The sequence below is a fragment of the Ambystoma mexicanum genome, chromosome 6p, assembly GCF_040938575.1.
Source record: "Ambystoma mexicanum isolate Mex_15411 chromosome 6p, UKY_AmexF1_1, whole genome shotgun sequence".
Lineage (NCBI taxonomy): Eukaryota > Metazoa > Chordata > Amphibia > Caudata > Ambystomatidae > Ambystoma > Ambystoma mexicanum.
This window is the reverse complement of record NC_090935.1, coordinates 862,990,712-863,011,599: the sequence shown is the minus strand read 5'-3', so window position 1 is coordinate 863,011,599 and position 20,888 is coordinate 862,990,712. Positions and strand designations below refer to the sequence as shown.

Here is a 20,888-nt window from a genome sequence, read left to right as displayed (position 1 = left end):
GGGAGCGATTGTGTAGAGAGAGCCAATCAGCATGGTTTGAAAGGTAGAAATGGAGGAGGACTTTGTCTAGGATTAGATATGAGCAGTGGTCACATTTATTGAGTACAAGGGTGGTGATTAGAGTTTCATAGAGTGGGGAGTAAGAAATTGATACAATGTTGAGAAGCAGAGGTGGTGGTAGTGATGAATTGTTGCAGTCAAAAGTTGCTTTTAAAAAGGACCAAAGGTTACAAGCCTTGGTCGGAGAGCAAAGAGGTTAGGAGGCAACGAGAGGGGAGAGTGGAGGCTATTGACAGGGTTGGAAACCCGGAGAAAAAGGACTTCCGTTTTCAGAAAGTTCAGCAAGAGGCAGCAGAAATCCATTCAGTGACGGATTGTAGTGAGACAGATGCCAATCTGTTCCACGATGGCTGGGGTAAAGGAGGGAAAAGAGAAAAAGATGCAAGTGCCTTTAGCAAAAAGAATGAGTTAAATCTATCTGTGGCACAGGGTGAAGAACAGATGTCTAAGGACTGATCCTTCGGGAGCGTCGACAGGGAGAGGGTGGGGTCAGATGTTTGCAGATTTCAAGAGATTTTAAAGTAGCGATCTTACATATAGTAAGCACTCTAGGCTAGAGCAGATTTGTGAAACCCAAGGTCCTGGAGAGTGAGGATGAGAAAGGAGCAGTTCACAGTGTTGAAAGTGGCAGAGAGGTCTAAAAGGGTGAGTAGTGAATGGAGTTTGGAGTGGTGAGCCTCAGAAAGAAAGCTGGAGGCATGCATGTGTCCATTCCTGGTGGAGTATTTACTATGGAGGCTAGATTGAAGTGGATCTCCAGAGTCATTATCCTCAAGGTACTTCGTGATCTGGGTGAAGACCACTCCCTTATGTACCTTTGAATAATGGCGTAGGCAGGAGAAAAACCGGGCAATAGTTTGCAGAGAAAGTTGGGTCAGCAGAGGCTTCCTTCGAAAGGGGTAAGACAGTTGCAGATTTGAAGGAGGCAGGGAAGTGTCCAGCAGAGAGAGATGTTAATGAGGGCAGTTGATTGTGACTAAGTGTTTGAACGTTTGAGGCAAAAACAGAATGAGAGAAACGCAAGATGGTTGTGCTGTGAAGGATGGTTTATAATTCAATAGAAAATGGAGTCCAGAATAGATGAGGGAGGGAAGAGAGATTGAGGAAAGACAGGTGGCGGGGGAGGGAGAGGGGCAGGCTGTGAGAGTGTCATCAATTTTGAAGACTTTAGAGGAAAAGTAGTGTGCAAAGTAATTTGCAGATAAGGAGGAGACAATGGACATTGGCTTGGGAGGTGGGAACACAGCTTGGAGGGTAGATGAAAAGTTGCAAGGGTGATTGTGAAGGGAAGGAGATTAGGTTTGTAAAATAGGAAGATGTGGAAGAATCCATTGCAGAGGACAGAGCAAAAAGGGATTTTCTTAAGGCTAGGAGCAAGTTGTTGGTGTGCAATTCGTGCCTGTTAATACCCAACATGAACACAATCCTTTTCAAGAAGTCTAACCCAGTAATAAACCACAATAGGACAATTCCACTTGAACAGACGCAACATACTTCTGAATCCAATAGTCCTACACAATATGTTTTAGTGGTTAACCAATATAAACTAAAACCTATCCACTGTTGTATATTAATGGTAAATACTCTTTACTCACAAATATAGATCTGCACACCTATGCCACATGCTAAATAAACTGACCATTACAATCTCCTTTATTCAGGATCCCACATCAGCTAGTACATAGAATCCACCAAAAATAATTAAGAATATGGTTGCTTGCATAAGACTTAAAACTAATAAAGATTAGTCATTCAACATATGGCATCATCAAGTGATCTATTTAAATGAAGAAAATAAACCATTGTGGCAATTAGATAGGCCAGATATATAATGGAAACGTTACTGCAAGGCCCCACTTTAACCAGAGCTAAATATCCTTCATGTCGATGTGCTGTTCCTTTTGAGGAGGTATTTAAAAACCTATTCACTGGAACATTTTACAGTGTTTTCACTTAGCCCAGTAAAATGTATAATTGCAAATGAAAGGGCCAGCCGAGGACTTGGACGGATGGTTCCTCGGTAAGCTCTGCGATTCCTCTCAGTCCTGAGGCCCATATCCCCCTTTTGGAGCACCGATATTCCTGCAAAAGCGGCCCATCCAATTATGAATACCTAATGCACCTGAAGAGGTTGAAATGAGGCAGTGAAATATATCAAAGGAAAAGTTTGAGGCAGTTTTCGGTCGCGCCTCACACCGGATGTCGTGCCAAAATGGCGCCCGCCGCTCACCCAGTGGGGGAAGAGTGCGAGGAGTTACGCTGCAACTACAAACGTCTGTGTGGCATCTGAGCGATGTTACCCCAACCCCCGAAGGAAAAACAAGGAGCAGAGCACCGAAAGTCTAAGAGTCCATTGAGCACCTGTGTCGCACTGACATACCTGCGCTGAGGCAGAGTTTCAGAGCGGTCTGCGGCTCGAGGCCCTCTTTCCCCCGACCCGCAGACAAGTGGGCACCAGCTGCAGCAGTGTGGAAGCGGTACATCCGGACAACCGGCGTGCGAGCTCTGAGGAAGGGCCATCGAGCGAGTGGACGGACAGGAGAGTGGATGCTGCCGGAGGCGATGCGGACAGGATGGCAGCCGCTGCTGAAGAAAGGCCATAGCCCAGCGAACACATAACGAGCCGTGGAGACGGCAGAGGAGCGGACACAGATGAGTGTGGCGAATGCGACGGAGGCGTAGCAGAGAGCCCCAGGCACAGAAGATAGCGGGTGCACCGCGGCTCACTCCCCGGTGCTGGAAGCAGGAGGGGGCTGTGAAGCTGAGCACGACTGAATACGAGAGTGGCATTGCGCCCACCATTCATAGCAAGCACCTGAGGAGGGAGCACAGCTGGGAGACCGGAGGGGGCTGAGGAATAGGTAGGAGAAGGCCCCGAGGACTGAGGGAGGCCCCCGGCTGCCATACAAGCTGAGGACCCTACACATAGAAGAAGATACCCGCCTGACTAAGGAAGGAAGTGCCCTGCAAAGGTGCTGTAAGATACGCATACAGGTGCTATAGGAGAAACTGGGACAACAAGATGCACCTAAGTAGGTAGAAGGGGTGACAGATAATTGAACCCATGGCAACTGGAGAGGGATAATAGCAGCACGCAAAATCCCCCACTGAGGTGCTGAAGGAGACCCTATACCGCAACAAGAGAAGTGAGAACCCATAGAGCATACAAGTGTTTGAAGTGACTACGTACACATCTCGCAAGCCTCACGACCACAAAGCAAGATGCCATCAGCTATCGTATCTGGGAACCAGTGGGAACTCCAAAAGCAAGGAACCTGGAAGGTTTTATTGTAATCAAGCTTCAGGTTTAAGCTAGTTCCGGATTCTTGCGTCTCCTCTCCAGCAAACATGTCTAAGCAGGGGCAGAAGCAGAAAGGCTCATCTTCTGGAGATACATACGGCACTTATGCAAGCTGCAGACACCCAGAAACGCACTCTGCAGAAGACAACCGCGCAGGTACATTATCCTACCCAAGGGGACAAACTGATACAAGAGGACCCACCGGCACGTAAGTCTGACCTGCTAGAGATACTACAGGGGCTTAAAAAAGACATTAAAGATAGTGCCTCTGACCTGGCCAAGTCAATAGCAGACCTCAATAAAGGGATCACAGCAGTAGAGACGCGGATTGATGAAGCAGAAACAACATTAGCAGAGCAGGGACATGAACATGATGTGCTATCCAGAAGAGTTCAGGAATTGGAGCAACAGCTGGACTGTGTCCAAAACAAACAAGAGCACGAAGAAAACAGATCGAGGCGCAATAACATACAAATTCGAGGCATGCCTAAATCAATCCCAGACTCTGAGCTTCAACGAACAGTAATTGAACTATTTCGACAAATATTGGGCCCAGAAGACGAGAGAGACATAATACTGGACAGAACCCACAGGGTTTATTCCACCTATCAAATCAACAGAAATTTGACCACAGATGTGTTAACCAGAGTACACTTGTATCAATTGAAAGAAGGCATCATGAAGGCAGCTCGTAAAACAGAACCCATCCGATTCCGGTCAATACCCATTCAGCTCTATCAGGACCTAGCGCAAGCCACACTACAGAAAAGGAAACATTGCGGGTGGTGACGGACTGGTTAAGGAATAAGGCAATCCAATATCGATGGATCTTCCTGAACGGACTCCGCTTTGACTGGAAAGGACAGCGATACACAATTATGAAGGAAGAAGAGTTAGAGGAACTCATGAGAGACATGGAAAGGAATGAAAGCACTACCGAAGGGAAGTCTCCGTCGGATCACTTTAAAGAAAGCGAGGCCCGGGAGAGAGAACAATGGAAACCAGCGCGATCTCGCTTACAAGGTCATATTAAAGAACATAAGGAGATAAACCCGGCATGATGATTCCACACAAAGGAGTAAAATGCTGTTTGTAAGCTATGAATTCTGGGCGCCTATTATCATTTGGGAAGAGAGAGCTTGAAGGGCGGCCCTATAAAGGTAATAATCGAGAAGAGGGCAGATTAACGTTTCACTAATGGGTCACTCCATTGAGGGCAAGATGTCTGGTGTAGAGATGGGGCGATTGGGGGGGAGAGAGTGTGGAGGGGGAGGGGAACACGGAATCCTTTACTTCTGGGAAATTTAATTCCTGGTGAATTGTTGTGATTGTGTGACAATGTATGTTACCTGTTGCTGTTATAAAGTTTTGGGAAGTTGGGACACAGGGAGGGACAAGAATTCTATACAAAACACAACTCATGGTAGAGGACAAAAACTACATAAATGCAGTGCCCAAAGGTTCTTGCAGAAAAGGAGACGGATTAATAATATGATGGCAAACCCCGAACATGGCTGACCTAACGTTTGTTACGCTTAACGTTCAAGGGCTAAACTACCCTATAAAAAGAAGGTCAATTATGAGACGGCTGGGGGAATTGCAAGCTTCTGTGGTGTGGGTGCAGGAAACCCACTTGCTCCCGGAAGACGAACATAGGCTGAGGTACAGAGTCTTCCCAACGCAGTTCTTAGCCTCGAGCGGGACAAAAAAGAGAGGGGTGAGAATTCTCATAGCTAAAGGAGTCCAATTTGAGAAGCAGTTTGTTAAGAGACCCGGAAGGGAGATACCTAATCTTGGGCGGAACTCCAATGAACCAACAAGTGACCATGGGGGCGATTTATACTCCCAATGAAAAGCAAGATCGGTTCCTGATGGAGCTGCTCCCAAAAATAGCAGAGTGGGGAAGAGGACAAATCCTTCTAGGGGGATATTTTAACTGCGTTATGGATGCCTCAATGGATAAAACTTTTCCAGCAACACCCAGCGACAATGTGAACAGACGAGCCTTGGCTCAATTCCTCAGAGACCTACAGTTAATTGAAACCTGGCGCTTCTTTCGTCCTCAAGAGAAGGATTACACCTTTTACTCAGCAGTACATAAAGGCTTCTCCCGGATCAATATGATCCTAATTTCCGATAGAGCTATCCCACAGGTCACTGGATTAGGGATAGGGGTACGATGTATATCCGATCACGCACCGGTCTCTATGACCATGGAAATGCCGCACTCGAAGCCACAAACTCACAAACCATGGCGACTAAATGAACTGCTATTGAAAGATCTGGCTTTGAGAACGGATATTGAACAGGTGCTAAGGAATTATTTCACGGAAAACACCACGCCAGGGATTGACTGGGGGATACTATGGGATGCTAGCAAGGAAGTAGTCCGAGGGTAATTTATTGCGCACACAGTGAATTTCCTAAAGAGAGAAGAGAGAGAGAGGCAGGGACTAGAAACTAAAGTGAAGACAGCAGAAGCGCAATATAAAGATAAAAAGTCCCAAAGAGCTTGGCGAGAACTCAAACAAACTAAAACCGCATTAGAGGCTCACTATGCGGATGAATCCTCACAACTCCTCCTAAAAACAAAACAAATGTACTATAAAAAAGGGGACAAAGCCAATCGGCTATTAGCGGCCAAACTGAAAAAGCATAGGAACCGCAACCGCATTAACCAACTAGCACATGCAGGGAGTGAGGCGGCCAAAGACGAAAAAGGGATAGCAGAGGTCATGCATGCATTCTACGTTAGACACCTATCAGGGGATAATTTACAAAGGGAGACGCAAACAAAGTTCTTGGCACAAATGGAACTGCCACAAATCACGGACAGTGATAGACTAGAGCTAGAAGCACCTATATCAGAAAAGGAGGTGCAGGGAGTCATTAACGCCTTGAAAGGGAACAAATCCCCGGGCCCGGATGGCATATGTAATGCCTACTACAAAACATTCCAAAACGTATTGGTCGGCCCACTAATACACCTATTGAATTATTTAAGAGACACTGGCCAAGTCACAGGGGAAATGAGTCCAGCCACTACGGTTCTTCTCTTAAAACCAGATAGAGACCCAATTGAATGTGCAAGTTATCGTTCCATCTCTTTGCTAAACGGTGATGCAAAAATCTACTCCACTGTCTTAGCACAACGGTTAGCTAAAGTCCTCCCTAAAATAATTCACCCGGATCAGGCGGGCTTTGTAAGAGGACGCCATACGTACGATAATATTCGTAGAGCAATAAATATCATTGAATGGGCACAAAGAACAGGCCAGCCTATGTCAATAATAGCGCTGGACGCCTCTATGGGGTTTGATAGTCTGGACTGGAGCTTTCTCCAGCTAGTCTTGGAGGGATTTGGATGCGGTCCGATTTTCTCCCGCATGGTACTGGCCAATTTCGTACACCCATCGGCAAGATTGATGATTAATGGCCAACTAACCGAGAGCATCCCAATTCGCTAAGGCACTAGACAGGGGTGCCCCCTTTCACCGTTAATTTTTGCAACGGCCATGGAACCGCTGGCACAGGGAATACAAGCAGAACAAGGCATCCTGGGGGTTGGACACGGGGACCTGCGGAACCCAGAAAATAGCTTTATATGCAGACAATGTCCTTCTCTTTCTAAAGGACACAGAGCATTCTCTCCGCCCACACAATTACAATCCTAAAGAAATTTGTGCAAGTCTCAGGGTTCCATATTAACTACCCTAAATCTAGCGCACTTAACATCACAGAAAACCCGGAGAGGGTGGCAGGGTGGGAGGGGAAATATGCGCTAAAATGGAGTCAAGGACCAATAGCCTACTTAGGCATAAACCTAGCACCTACCTACAGGAAGCTCTATGTGGCAAATATCCCGAGACTACTGACAACCTTGATAGAAGACCTGAAAAGATGGAATATGCAGGCGCTGTCCTGGTTGGCGCGGATAGCGGCAGTTAAGATGTCCCTAAATACCAGATTTTTATATGTAATGGGAGCTCTCCCACTGAAAATCCCCCCCACCCCCCAGCAATCAAGAATCTACAAAAGAAAGTTAAGGCTTTCATTTGAAAAAGAAAGAAGCCAAGAATCCCCCAAAAAGTCCTTTTCCGAACATAGGCTATGGGTGGGTTGGGGGTGCCAGAATTTCGTAGATACCTTTGGGCAGCGCAGGTGGCACCGATGTTACAATGTTCTCCAAGGGAGAACCAGAATCGATGGGTACACCTAGAAAGAGAAGCAACAAAAACCCTGTTGGAAAGCCTGGGGTTCTTGCGCCCCCCCAAGACATAGAGGGAATGGAGGCACACTGTTGGAAACAACAAAAGCTACCTTGTGGTATTGGGATAAAGCTCTACGGAATAAGAAGCAAAAATTAGGGGGGGCCCACTCACAGCAATGGCCAATAACCCAGCCTTTTCTCCAGGTATACAACCACACTTCTGGTCCCGTTGGGAAGGAGGAGAGAATCTTACCTTAAAAGAATTCTACATAGACGGAGTACCCCTAACATTTAAAGGATGCAAAGAAAAGTTTTCGGTCCCTGAAACTGAACGATACCACTATTTTCAAAGTAGGCACTGGATCACAAATACAAAGGTGAAAGAGGAAGCATCGCGACAACCTATAGGGCTGGAACTCACCATACAAGAAGGGATACCCGAAAAAGGCCTATCGCGAATATACCGCCTGCTCTGTGGAGCAGACCCAGAAGAAACACTCACATATATGAGGAAGTGGGAGGACGAGATGGGCAAGCCTATTCCTATAGAGACATGGGGGCAAATATGGCACTGAGCAGCGAAGAGCTCTAAATGTGCCTCAATCAAGCAGGCGGCATTCAAACAGTGCCTTAGGTAGTACATGACTCCACAGCGAATACACTCTATCAAAGCTAGTTATTCCCCGTTGTGCTGGCGAGGCTGCGGAGAACAGGGAGACATGATTCACATGTGGTGGTCTTGCCCTCGGGCACAGACATATTGGAAGGAAATCCTGAGTCATATCAAGGAAATAACGAAAGTGCAGCTCCCCATGGACCCAGTGGTGATATTATTAGGGGCGGCGATCGGGAATATTTACGCAAACAACGGAAACAATGCCATGCTCATTACCCACATGTTGAGCGCAGCGAGGATTAACTTGGCACATATGTGGAAAAACAAACAAGGCCCAGTAGAAGCCATGTGGTGGGTTAAATTATGGGGAATCATGGCCCTAGAAAAGTTAACAGCCTTGGCATACGGCTCATATTCGAAATACCTGAATTTGTGGATGCCCCTTCATGAATTCACTAGAGAGAAAGAACAAATGTACTTTAAACTTCGAATATTACGTAAAGTCTCCATAGTATGATCAAGAAGGCCAAGGCGAATCACCCCGAGGACAGGAACCGCATGGACACACAAATGGACATGTTTTATATTAACTCAACCGAACCTTACTAATATGAGAACAAGCAGGGAGAGGGAGGGACTGGTGAGATTAGGCAGAATCCCCAGATCCTAACAGCCCAAATGGATTGGTCAGGAGAGGGAATCTTGGGTATTCTTCAAAGATGAAGTCTCCAGTGAAAAGCAGAAGCAGGGAAACAAAGTGTCGGTCAATAAAAATTAGATTGGGGTTGGCTTCATAAATTACAGCAACATTTCATGCAAAGTTCACTGGCTTGGGTTAAAGAAGATCTAAATATACTACGCAGGGCACGTCATACAAACAGAGTTGGCTGGATGGGTTAATTAGATGGTGTTGGATAAACAAATGTAAACAGTGTTCTCATTTTCAGTAAGGTAAAAACAAGGCTGAATGAAAAAGTCATCAATAATAAGCAAAAGGGATACATGAATGTGGAACTTTGAGGTATTTAGGAAAAAACTCACCTGGTACCAGTTCCATAACAATATAAATAGGTTGCCTTTGAGTGCAAACACCTATTAACTTTACGATGTTTGAATGGTCATACTGTTTGAGTATCCTGCAAAAGGCACAAAAAGTGCAGTGAAATTAATTAAAGCGAAAGTACACATCACCTGCTGCTACTTTTAGGTTAGTGCAACAATGTTTGCAGCATTATAACTATATAAAAAATAACCTGATTTCCAATTAGTAATTCAAGATAATCAGATGCATTATCAAGATTAATCACGTGCAAATTTCGTCATCAAGTAAAGAGGGATCACATCATCGTAGACAACAACAGAGAGATGGCCATACCCTACCCAAATGTACTCGTTGCAGTTTAAGTGGAAAAGCACTTTAATGTGAAGTGACAAAACCAGGCTTGGCTACCAAGTTGGGGAAAGGTCTTTCAAATATGGCCTGTGATTGGCTCAAGATCTAGGGCTCACTCAGTGCAAGGTGGGGTATGGAAATGCTTGGGAGACGTTGGGAGTTGAAAGAACAATATCCTCTGATAGACCTGCATGATGGGCTATCACTCTACAGATTGCAATTGACTTAAGCGCGGGAAAGTGTATATTTGCAATTGTATGCAGATATCATATGCAAGAGTTTATCCATAATAGATAACAAACCATGTTGTGTCATCTTTCATTTAGAAATTGTGGAAAAAAGATAACATGGACGTGAAGGTTTGGATGTGTGGTTTATGGAATCTGGAACACAGAATATATAAAAAGAACCGGAAGCAAGGATATATGACCTTCTTTATACCAGCATGGATGGTGATAGCACAAAATTGGAAACGTAGACAGGCACCGGCAGACTGAGTGACTCCAAAAGGTATGAAACTTTGTATCGCTGGAATGGGCAATGTATACGATCCAAGGAGATCAAGCGAAATTCACACAGGACTGCGGAAGTGTGCTAAAGTATCTACAAAGTGACTACATGCTGAAATGGTGCCCACAATAACTGAGAATTTTGGATATAAAGTGATGTGGGAAAGACTGTATGAGAACATACACATTATAGCAAGGACTCTCTGGCTGGGAGAGGGGGGAAGGGGCTGTAGGGATGTTGATGTAGTTATGAATATTGTTATGAACATTAATAAAAACAATGTTTTGTTTTTAAAGGAATTGTGTATCAGGTATCAAGATCTGCTAACGTAGTTTAAATAGTTATGCATGCCAATAGTTCTTCAGTTTTAGCATCCAACTCCATTGCAAATGCACCCTTTCCAAACCCTCCCCATTAGGACATGTACTGTATCAGGAGAAAATCAAAACTGACGTGAAAGGGTGGGTGCATTGCATTCTGGAACTCCCCCTTCACAATATTTCTGAGGTTCTTGCTGCTAGATGGTGCCTGTTTAGATGACATTGATGTTGTTCTAAAAATGTAACTAGTAATGTTGCTATCAATGTGATGGAAAAATAAATCAAATGTTAGTTGGGATCCCTTCCATAGGCATAGAGGATTTGTAAATCGAATCCCTCTGGGGAGGATACCCGTGTGCTGTGCATCCCTTGTTACAGCTAAGTAGTTTCAAGAAAGTACAATTTTCTCTCACACAGGTCTTGCATCCTTCCTAGATGCCTATGCTTTACAACAGAGCACAAGCAGTAACACTATTTTTGTAGACATTCTTAAGACTGAGGACAGAAAGGTAAGCGTCAAACATGCAGTCTACAGAAGGAATGAAGTGAACATGCACAACTATACAGATCTCAGCCAATAGAATGTTTCCCAGTAAAGTGGCTGCTGCTGCATTTATGCTTTTTGAATTGGCTGTCAGTTTAAAAGGAAACACACTATAGGCTGAAGGCATGTGCGTGATGTTAATCTCCAAGATGGTGCCTGCTTAGAGACATGTTTTTCCTATACTGAATTAGCAGGGCTACAAACAACTAGCTTGTCAGTATGATCCTTTTTCTTTTAGTGCAGAAAATATTACTAAGCTCTTGATATCAAGGACGCATACTGCAGCATAAGAAAGATGACCACATGATTATGCAGCTAAAAAACATGGAATTCCGAAACTATTTTCTGGAAAAGATTCTCAGCAGTACCTTTCCATGAATCGGAGATGAATTAACTAAGGCAGCAGCTACTAACAATTCACAAATATTTCAGGAAATTTTGGCATCTGGCCCAAACTACCCAAGCAAAAGCCTCACATTTTGAAGAAGGGTGTCATATGTCGTATATTCAAGAAAGGGAGTATGCTTATCTCGAGTAGCTTCATAAAAAAAAATCCTTCTTGACAAGTCCTCCAAGATAATTGGAAAAGCTGTATTGCAGAGACTTCAATAGTGGTTAAACGCCCAGTACTAACTATCTATACCCCAATTAGGATTCAGGGCAGATTAGGGCTCTGATCATCAAGTACGAAATCTACATCTACTCGCTGCCTGATCCGTATTTGTCAAAGGAGAAACCTTTACGTGGCGTTTATGGATCTGACTCTAGCCTTCGTCTCGGTAGACAGATGCAAGTTATGGATGATTCTGTCAGATCTGGGGATATCAATGGATCTTTTACAAATAATTATCCATCTTCACAATAATAACAGTGCCGTTTTGAGGTGTGCGAGAAAAGGTCAATTCACATTGCGTTCCAGTGGAGAGGGGGGTGCGCCAAGCATGTGTTCACTGTATCAGAAACTCTTTGAAACTGTGCAAGATCTCCATAATATGAGTGGCCCTAAGATTCATGTGCTATCATATACAGATGACAGCCTTCAATTAGCCAGAACCCCTATATTTCTTCAAACACTTATTAACTCATATGTGTCTAATATATCAAAAAGGGGCCTGCATGTAAATCCCAAAAAATCTGCAATATCAGTGTTCACTAAAAAAGTGAATTAAATATGCAGACCTTTTATGCAGATAATGCAGTATTTGATCCTTTATTCACACATGACTACACAAAAGGTCAATTTTTCAGAAAACTTATCTAACAAGCCCCTTGTTAAAAAAACAAGTCACTAGAGTGACAGAGGCTGTTGGGCGAGTTTCCTCTTTTGCAGAGAAATATAAGGCAAAGCTATGCACCGGGCGAATGAAGCAAAGGCAATGTCAACTGCATTGTACTGTATGGGATTGTGGAGCTACCAGCAAACAGATGACCTACATAAGGCTCACAATGCTTCCTGTAAACGACTGTTAGCGCTCTCTAAGAATTATCTAGAGCATCTAATCAAATTTGACCCAGTGTCAACTTTTCTAAGAATAGTGGCAAATTGGAAAGCTAAATCGACTATTTTAATTCTTAATAATGTGATGAATTCAAAGAGGTATATAGTGATACTTTGAATGAGTTATGAATGTAAAGCACTCTCCAAGGAGTACATTCCTGAAAAGGTTGCACATTGCTCACTATAAGGAAACCTATCATGTTAAAAATACAGAATGCATATATGGGATACATTACTCACCGTAATCGTATTTCTGATGCTTGTATCTGCTTAGATTCACATGCTGTGCATAGGCCGACATCTAGTGGAAGCTGCGGAGTATTACAGTTTGTTTTTCGAAGTCGAAAAATGGGCGTCGACACAGGGCGTGCCAGTAATACTATCCCTAGTGTGACGTCCCCTGTACCCATGATCCCTCACGCGTCTAGGATCCCCAGATTGTGTTTTTCCTGACATGAGGTAGCATGAGGAGTAGCGTGAGTACAGATAGTCCAAGCAGATAGACAGAAAGGTAAGACTACAAGCAACCATGCGCCTTCTCTCGGAGGGGAGGAAGGGTGGGTCGCATGTGAATCTAAGCAGATACAAGCATCAGAAATACGATTACGGTGAGTAATGTATCCCTTCTGAGGCTTGTGGAATCTGCTTAGATCACATGCTGTGCATAGATTAGCGAGCAGTACCAGAAGAAGGAGGTGGGATGTGAGAAGGGTCATGAGCAAACAGGTGTCTTAGAACCGCTTGTCCCACTTGTGTATCTGCCTTGGAATGAGTGTCAATGCAGTAATGCTGAGTAAAAGTGTGAATAGAGCTCCAAGTAGCTGCTTTGCAAATGGTGTCAAGGGGAACGTTTGCAATGAAAGCCAGAGTGGCCCCAATGCCTCTGGTAGAGTGGGCCCTTGGCGTAAAAGGCAGAGTCTTTTCAGAAAGAGAGTAACACAGCTGTATACAGTTGATAATCCACTTTGAGATAGCGCCCTTAGAGACGCGATCCCCCTCTCTGCCTGTAGCTACGGAGACAAACAGTTGATCTGTTTTCCTTAGCGGTCTGGTTTTATTTACATAGTATAAGACCGCCCTACGCACATCTAGGGTGTGTAGTTTCACCTCAGCTGAGCTTTGTGGGTTTTGGAAGAAAGCCGGAAGCTCGATGGACTGGTTTACATGGAACTTGGATATGAATTTTGGTGAGAATCTAGGGTGTGTGCGTAAAACCAGTTTGTCCTTGTGGATAGTAAAGAAAGGATCTTGCACTGACAGAGCCTGAATTTCACTGACCCTTCTTATGGAGGTAATGGCTACTAAGAAGGCCGTTTTATAAGTCAGGTGTTTGAGACTACTTGTATGCATGGGTTCGAAGGGGGGCCCCATGAGCTTAGATAGCACCACGTTGAGATCCCATCCTGGCGGTGGGTTCGATATAGGAGGGTGAAGTCTCTTTACTCCTTCCATGAAGGCTTTAACCACTGGTACTTTCCACCACGAAACCTTGTTATGGGATGTGGTGTAGGCTGAGAGGGCTGCCAGGTGTACTTTCAGAGAGTTAAAAACCAACCCTGCATCCAGCAGGTGGAGCATGTATGTTACAACGTTGGAAGGAGTGCAATCAACCGGGTTGATTTGTTTACTCTGGCACCAGATAACGAATCTTTTCCACTTGTCAAAGTAACAGTGCCTTGTATTTGGTTTCCTGGACTCTTTTAGAATGTCCATACACCTCTGTGGTAATTTGAGATGTCCAAACTCTATGACTTCAGGAGCCATGCTGCTAGGTTCATAGAGTTGGGTTCCTGATGCACTGTTTGACCTTGTTGCTGGGACAGAAGGTTGTACCAGGCTGGGAGTCTGATGGGCTCGCATACCGCCATCCTGCGTAGGTGTGGAAACCATGGTTGTCTCGCCCACATGGGAGCAACTAGGATGAGCGTCATCGATTCCTTGTTCATCTTGTACACCACTTTCCTGATGAGAGGAGTTGGTGGGAAAGCGTACGCAAACATCCCTGACCAGTTCATCCACAGGGCATTCCCCTGGGAGTCCGGTTGTGGGAACCTGGATGCAAATCCTGGGCATTGTTTGTTTTCGCTTGTGGCGAATAGGTCTATAGTGGGGAAACCCCACTGAGAGAAGAGATCTTCTACTACGTCTTTGTGAAGGACCCATTCGTGTTCTTCTGGGAGGGAGTCTCTGCTTAGAGCATCCGCTAGGGAATTGAGCTCCCCTGGAACATGTTGCGATGACAGGAAGATGTTCCGTCTGAGTGCCCATATCCATATTTTCTGGGCAAGCTTGGACAGATTTGGCGAACGAGTCCCTCCTTGCTTGTTCAGATAGAACATGGCTGTCGTGCTGTCCGTCCTGATCTGCACCGACAAGTTTAGTAGATGGGGCTCGAACGCCTGCAGCGCTCGGAATACTGCCAGAAGCTCTAGCAGATTGATGTGGTTCTTGGCTACTGAGTGAGACCAGAGACCCTGAGCTGAGTGGTGGAGATGGTGAGCTCCCCACCCCGTCAGGCATGCATCTGTAGTCACCACTGCCTGTACTTCGGGATCGTAAAAGGGTTTCCCCTTTGCGAGATTTTCTCTTGTCCACCAGAGTAGGTTCTGTACGAGTGTTGGCGAAACGACCACTAGATCGTCCCACTGACCACTTGCCTGAGACCACTGTTTCGCCAACCATTCCTGCATGGGACGCATGCGCAGACGCGCGTGGGGGACCAGGTAAATGCATGACGCCATCATGCCCAGTAACCGCATAGCTTTGCGTACTGTTATCTGTTGACCTGACTGATAATGCGGAATTTGCAGAAGTATGTTCCGAATTCTTTCTTCCGAAGGGAAGGTTAATCCTTTCTGAGTATCTAGGATAGCTCCTAGAAACTGTTTTGAGGTGCTTGGCACCAGACTTGACTTTTTCTCGTTGATGGAGAAGCCTAATTCATGGAGGAGGTCGATGGTCCTCTGAATGTTTGACCTGCAGATTCCTGGGGTTTCCCCCGTTATGAGCCAGTCGTCCAGATAAGGGTACACTGGGATTGCCTTCCTGCGTAGGTGTGCAGCTGCCACCGCCAGTACCTTGGTGAATACCCTTGGTGCTGAAGCTATCCCGAAGGGCAGTACCTTGAATTGGTAGTGGCGACTGTCCACCTTGAAGCGCAAGTATTTCCTGTGCGCCGGGAGCATGGAAATATGAAAATAGGCATCTTTCATATCCAAGGTTGCCATGTAATCCCCCTTTTTTAGGAGTGGGATTACCTCTTGTAGTGTGGTCATGCGGCATACTTGTTGGCAGGCCGTTAGTCCAAAACTGGGCGCATTGTTAAATCTTTCTTTGGCACAAGGAAGTAAGTTGAATAGATACCCTTGTTTACCTGGTGTCCCGGGACGAGTTCTATCGCGTCCTTTTCTAGCAGAATGGCGATCTCCTCGAGGAGGATCTTCTGATGTTGTAAAGAGTGGACTTTTTGTCTTGGAGGATGGTTTAGGGGACGTTGCAGTAGTTCTATGCAGTACCCATTGGATACTGTTGACAGCACCCATCTGTCGGATGTTATCCCTTCCCATGCCTGGGTGAAACTTGATATTCGTCCCCCTACTGGGGTTGCATGGGAAGGGACCCTGAACTGAGCGTCACTGCTTTGGTGGAGGCGTGCCTCCTCCTTTACTGGGGCTGCCTCTGCCTCTACCACGTCCTCTTTTACTACCCCTACCATACGCCTGGGTAGACTGTTGTGAGCTGGTGTTCCACTGTGTACCCTGGGTGTGGGAGTAGCTATTCCCTCTATTGGAATTTTGGCCGCGGGAGCGACGAAAATTGCCATTCCCTCTTTGGTTAGGTGGTTTGGTAGTTAACTGGCCAAGGGATTTGAGGGTGTCGAATTCTTCCTTAGCGTTTTTTAGAGCGTCCTCGACTGCCTTCCCAAACAGGAGATCACTTTCCACTGGTTTGTCTAAGAGCGCAGCTTGTGTTTCTGCTTTGAATCCCGACTGCCTCAACCAAGCATGCCTTTTGATGACAGTCCCCTCTGCTATAAGTCTACCCGCATTGTCAGCGGCGTCCAGAGTTGCTTTTACAGTGCAGCCTGACACGTTCCTTCCTTCCGCACAAATGCGAGCTAGCTGGCTTTTAAGGGGTTCGGGAGCAGAGTCTATTAGTGCTGCCACAGCCAACAGTGTGGTGGAATTCGCGATTCTGGCTTGGTAGGCTGCCGTGGAAGCTACTTTCCTGCCAAAACCATAAAGTTCTTTACTTTCTTTGTCGGGGGGAGCCTCAGAGGAAGATAATGGTGTACCAGCTCTTTTGCGGGTGTTGGTTACTACTAGAGAGTCTGGCTTAAGTTGACCTCTAATATATAGGGGGTCCGACTGGGCTGCTTTAAACAGCTTCTCCACTCTCGGATTTACAGGTCTTGTCAGGTTTGGGTTGACAAGGGATGGTGCTATTCTGCGTTGAACAGATTTTAGGATGGGAATGGTCTGGGCTACTGGCTTCCTTTCCCCTATTAGTTCTTCCGCAAAGTCCCTTTCTTCCTGGGCACCTTGTGTGTCTATGTGGAAGTGGTTAGCTGCCCGAAAGAGCAGTTCATTCAGGAGGGGCTGATTATCTATCGGGGAATCAGACACTGGGGCTTCCCTTTCGACTGGTGAGTCCATTCTGAAAATATCTGGGCTATTTTCTGGCTCATCCTCGTCTTCGTCTTCGCCGTAATAATCTGATCCTGCAGGATCTTCTGGCGTGTCAATTTCCTGACCTTCTATAAGGGAAGAGTTTCCTTGGTCTGTAGGGAAGAGGTAAGAATAGGGTTGGACCTCGATGGGGTCTAAAGGCCTAAATGGTGTCTCGACCCGGGGTCTTTTATTTGAGGGGATAGGGTCCCTTGACCCTGAGGGAGAATCTTCCTGAGGGTTTAAAGCTATGAGTTGTTCAGGGTGTCTTTCGAAAAAATTCGCCAAGGAAGACATCCTTGACATTACTCTGTCAATGTCCTCGCATGACCAGAGTTTTGAGCTTGGGGTGACCTTGCTGGGACTTTCTATGGATTGGCCCTGAGAAGACTTGGTCAGTTCTTTTGTAGTGGAGGACTGCAAGGGTTGTTTCCTTTGCTGTTTACCCCCTTCCCCGTGGGTGGAAGTGTGTTTCCCCTTTCCCTTATCTTTCGACGCCTGGCGTCGAGGATCGGAGGTGGAATCCCTGTCTTTCGAACTAGCCTTCGAAACTGGGCCCTCTTTACTCCCAAGTGATGTACCCTTTTCCTGGGGTGCAGGCTGGGGGTGGAAGTCGTGTTCGTCTCCGGACGAATGATCTTCCGGGATATTAATGGTCGAGGCACTCTGTGCAAGTGTGGAGGCTTGCCTGACGTCGTGCGGCGACCTCGACCGGGACCGCCCAGAGGACGTCCTTTCGGACCGCTCCTTCTGTGCCTCTTTCCGAGGTTTCGACGACGTCGAATCTCGGGTGGATTTTTTGTGTTTAGCGTGTGTATGTGTAACGCTTTTGTCGCCGGGGGACTTCCCCATAGTCGCCGGGACGGACGACCTTCCGAGGCCGGGGACGTGCGTTCGGCTGTCTTTCGACGCCTTGGTGCCCTCGCCGTCCGAAAGTTCGGCGTCGCTGCCGTCGCTGAAGGTACCCTCCGCTTCCATAGCTGCTAGCTTGGCGTGGTGGGCCCAACGCTTGGTGGAGCGGTCCTTAAGAGTTTTGGCCTTAAACCTACTACAGGCCCTGCAACCCGTCTCGGGGTGGTCTCTGGGTAGGCAAAGGTTGCACGTAGCGTGCTTATCTACCCAAGGGTATTTCTTATTACACTTGGGGCAAAACTGAAAGGGCGTACCCTCCATACGCGCCTGTGGGCAGCGGGCAAGTGTGTGTAGGTAATAAGGTGTCGAGTGTGGAAGTGTACCACCCCCACTCTCCCTACTTGTAGGGCCGAGGCCAGCGGCCCAGGCCCGAGCCGAGGCGGAAGCCTCAAGGCCCAATCCGTCGGGTATTCGACGTTGATCTCCTCCCCGGTTCGGCGTCGAGATGTTGATCGACGAAAGGTTGGTCAAACGGGGCAAATTAGAATTAGTTTAGAGTGAAAATATGGCAAAGCCAGGGAACTCCGATGAAGTGCTTCCGACCAGAATGGCGGAAAAAAACAATCTGGGGATCCTAGACGCGTGAGGGATCATGGGTACAGGGGACGTCACACTAGGGATAGTATTACTGGCACGCCCTGTGTCGACGCCCATTTTTCGACTTCGAAAAACAAACTGTAATACTCCGCAGCTTCCACTAGATGTCGGCCTATGCACAGCATGTGATCTAAGCAGATTCCACAAGCCTCAGAAATATATATATTTAAATCTAATAGGGAAGAAGTCAAATTGGCTAAACCTTTAGACCAGGCCACTTTGGCAATTTCTAGTGTTACACATCCAGAGGCATATCTTATTCCTAACCTTTTGTTGAAGAAGGATGCCATATTACTTGGCTTTGCATTAATTAGCTAGACCTAAATTCGATATGGGCAGATCAGCCAAGTAGTCTGGTAAGGGCAAATGAAGTAAACAGTCCCTTTCGTCTGGAAATTCCACAAAGTTCCTATAGACCGCTTTATTTCTGGGTAAGATATAGTACTTGGACACACAAATAGCTTTGTCCAGTCCTCAAGAATAGAAACCTGATGCAATGTTGTCCTGCATTTATCTTTTTACTTTTTTCCAAATGACACAGCAACATCTTGGGCTGTTAAATAATTGCTTAGAACCGAATTCTTTATGTATTCCTTCCTCCCACGGATTCCTCATTTACGATATTCTATCTCAAGCACAGCTGATCTTTGGAAACGTTTCTACCACCTGGGGGCACAGCCCAGCTTTGCTCGAAGCCTGCTGATACTCCCCGCTTGATATGACATTGGGCCAATACATATTGAGGCACCGAGCCCCATGACCGCAGTTACTTTTTTTTCTGCGTACTCTGTTTGCTTCAGGAACACTGCTACTTAGAGATTCGGTGGCATGCCGGATCATGCAAAGGCCTCTGGCTTGAAAGCTAGTGTGGATTGTCTGTCTCTGAGCCCCACCGGATATGCTTATTCTGTTTGGAGGCAAAACATGACTCACAAAGTATTGTGTGCCATGTTCAGTCCATGCATCTAAAGGCTCTCCGGGAGAGGGTGACGAAGCACTTCAACTTTTACTGCAAGGAAAATGATGATACAAGGGTTTGAACGAGATCTGCTGGCATACAGCAGAAGATGCAAGAATGCCCCCAGCCCAGTATGTAAAGAAGTAGCAGCACTTTAAGAGATCCTGCTCACCCTGCAGTTTCTCACGGCACCCATCTTCTTCTTCTTTGAAGAAGAGAAGTCAGCACTTCTAGGATTGTGTAGATGGTTCTGCAAACACCGTTTCCCACCCAATCCTCCACTCTGGAAGAACGGGAGATTTTTCAGATGAAGATGCTTGCTAAGGACCCTGACGGCTTTGGCCTCTGTGCTCTCAGGGTCCACCAGCTTGGTCAGGCCAGTAGGGACCCCTAGCAGGACCGCGACCACACATCTACAGACTCAGCTTCAGCTCCCAAGGGCAAAGTCTCTGTGTGTGGCTTCTCTTTCATCGAGCAGCCAAAGCCAGCTCCTTCTGCTGTGCAGCAGACACCTCAGGAATAAGCTCTACTCCTTATGATTGCATTTCTGTCAAAGATGGGAGAAATCTTCGACGGAGAAGGTAACCCAATCTATTTCTCACAAAAACCCTTATGCCACAGGAAAATAAGGGATTACAGGGAGAAGATTTATGGAGTGTGTGAGAAACCTGAAGGTGTCTCCCTGGCTAGTCCCCGGGGGTCTGTAATCCAGGTGGCCAAGACACGGCCATCACTATTGGATTCAGTTCCTGGGGGTGGACCAGTGAGGGAGGATCACCTGGATGGGGGGGTCCTCGGGGAGTGGAAGTGGGACATCAACAGGTGAGATGCGGTATACTCCGTCTTATAACACCTACCACGTAGGATGCTCCAACACTCTACCGCACCCTTTTCCGACGTGAACACTTTCTCAAATCACGAAGGACGGCGGACTAACACTCGAGCCATTTACTTGACATGTCCAGAGTCAGGCAAAGTCAGGCAATTGACCAGAACCGCACACACCTGGTGGCCCTTTCCCTTCACCACAGGGATACAAGGTGGAATACAAGAGCGCAATACGAGCAAGGCAGATGGCACGACGAGAGAGCTAACTCAGCACGGCAGTTCAAGAGGTGTCACAATCCATTCCCCTGACCCCCTCAGGTATAGCAGCCTCCTGGCAGCAGTGGGGCTAAAGCCCTTCACACTGGCCCCAAGGGCCTTAAAACCCCATCAGAAACATACATGGAGTTAGTCCTGGCGCCTTTGGCGCCAGGCTCATTATCAGGAATAAAGCAATACCAGTTTTGGACCTTAATC

General features: G+C 46.5%; 1 protein-coding gene across 5 annotated transcripts in view; it reads right to left on the bottom strand.

The window, feature by feature from the left end:
• The window catches only part of FER (FER tyrosine kinase), a 2,139,903-nt gene that overhangs the window by 610,551 nt on the left and 1,508,464 nt on the right, over positions 1–20,888 (bottom strand). For all 5 annotated transcript variants that reach the window (XM_069625481.1, XM_069625479.1, XM_069625480.1 and 2 more), the window contains one exon: positions 9,229–9,323. In XM_069625481.1, the coding sequence (XP_069481582.1) occupies positions 9,229–9,323 (95 nt within the window). The remainder of the gene's footprint in view (positions 1–9,228; positions 9,324–20,888) is intronic.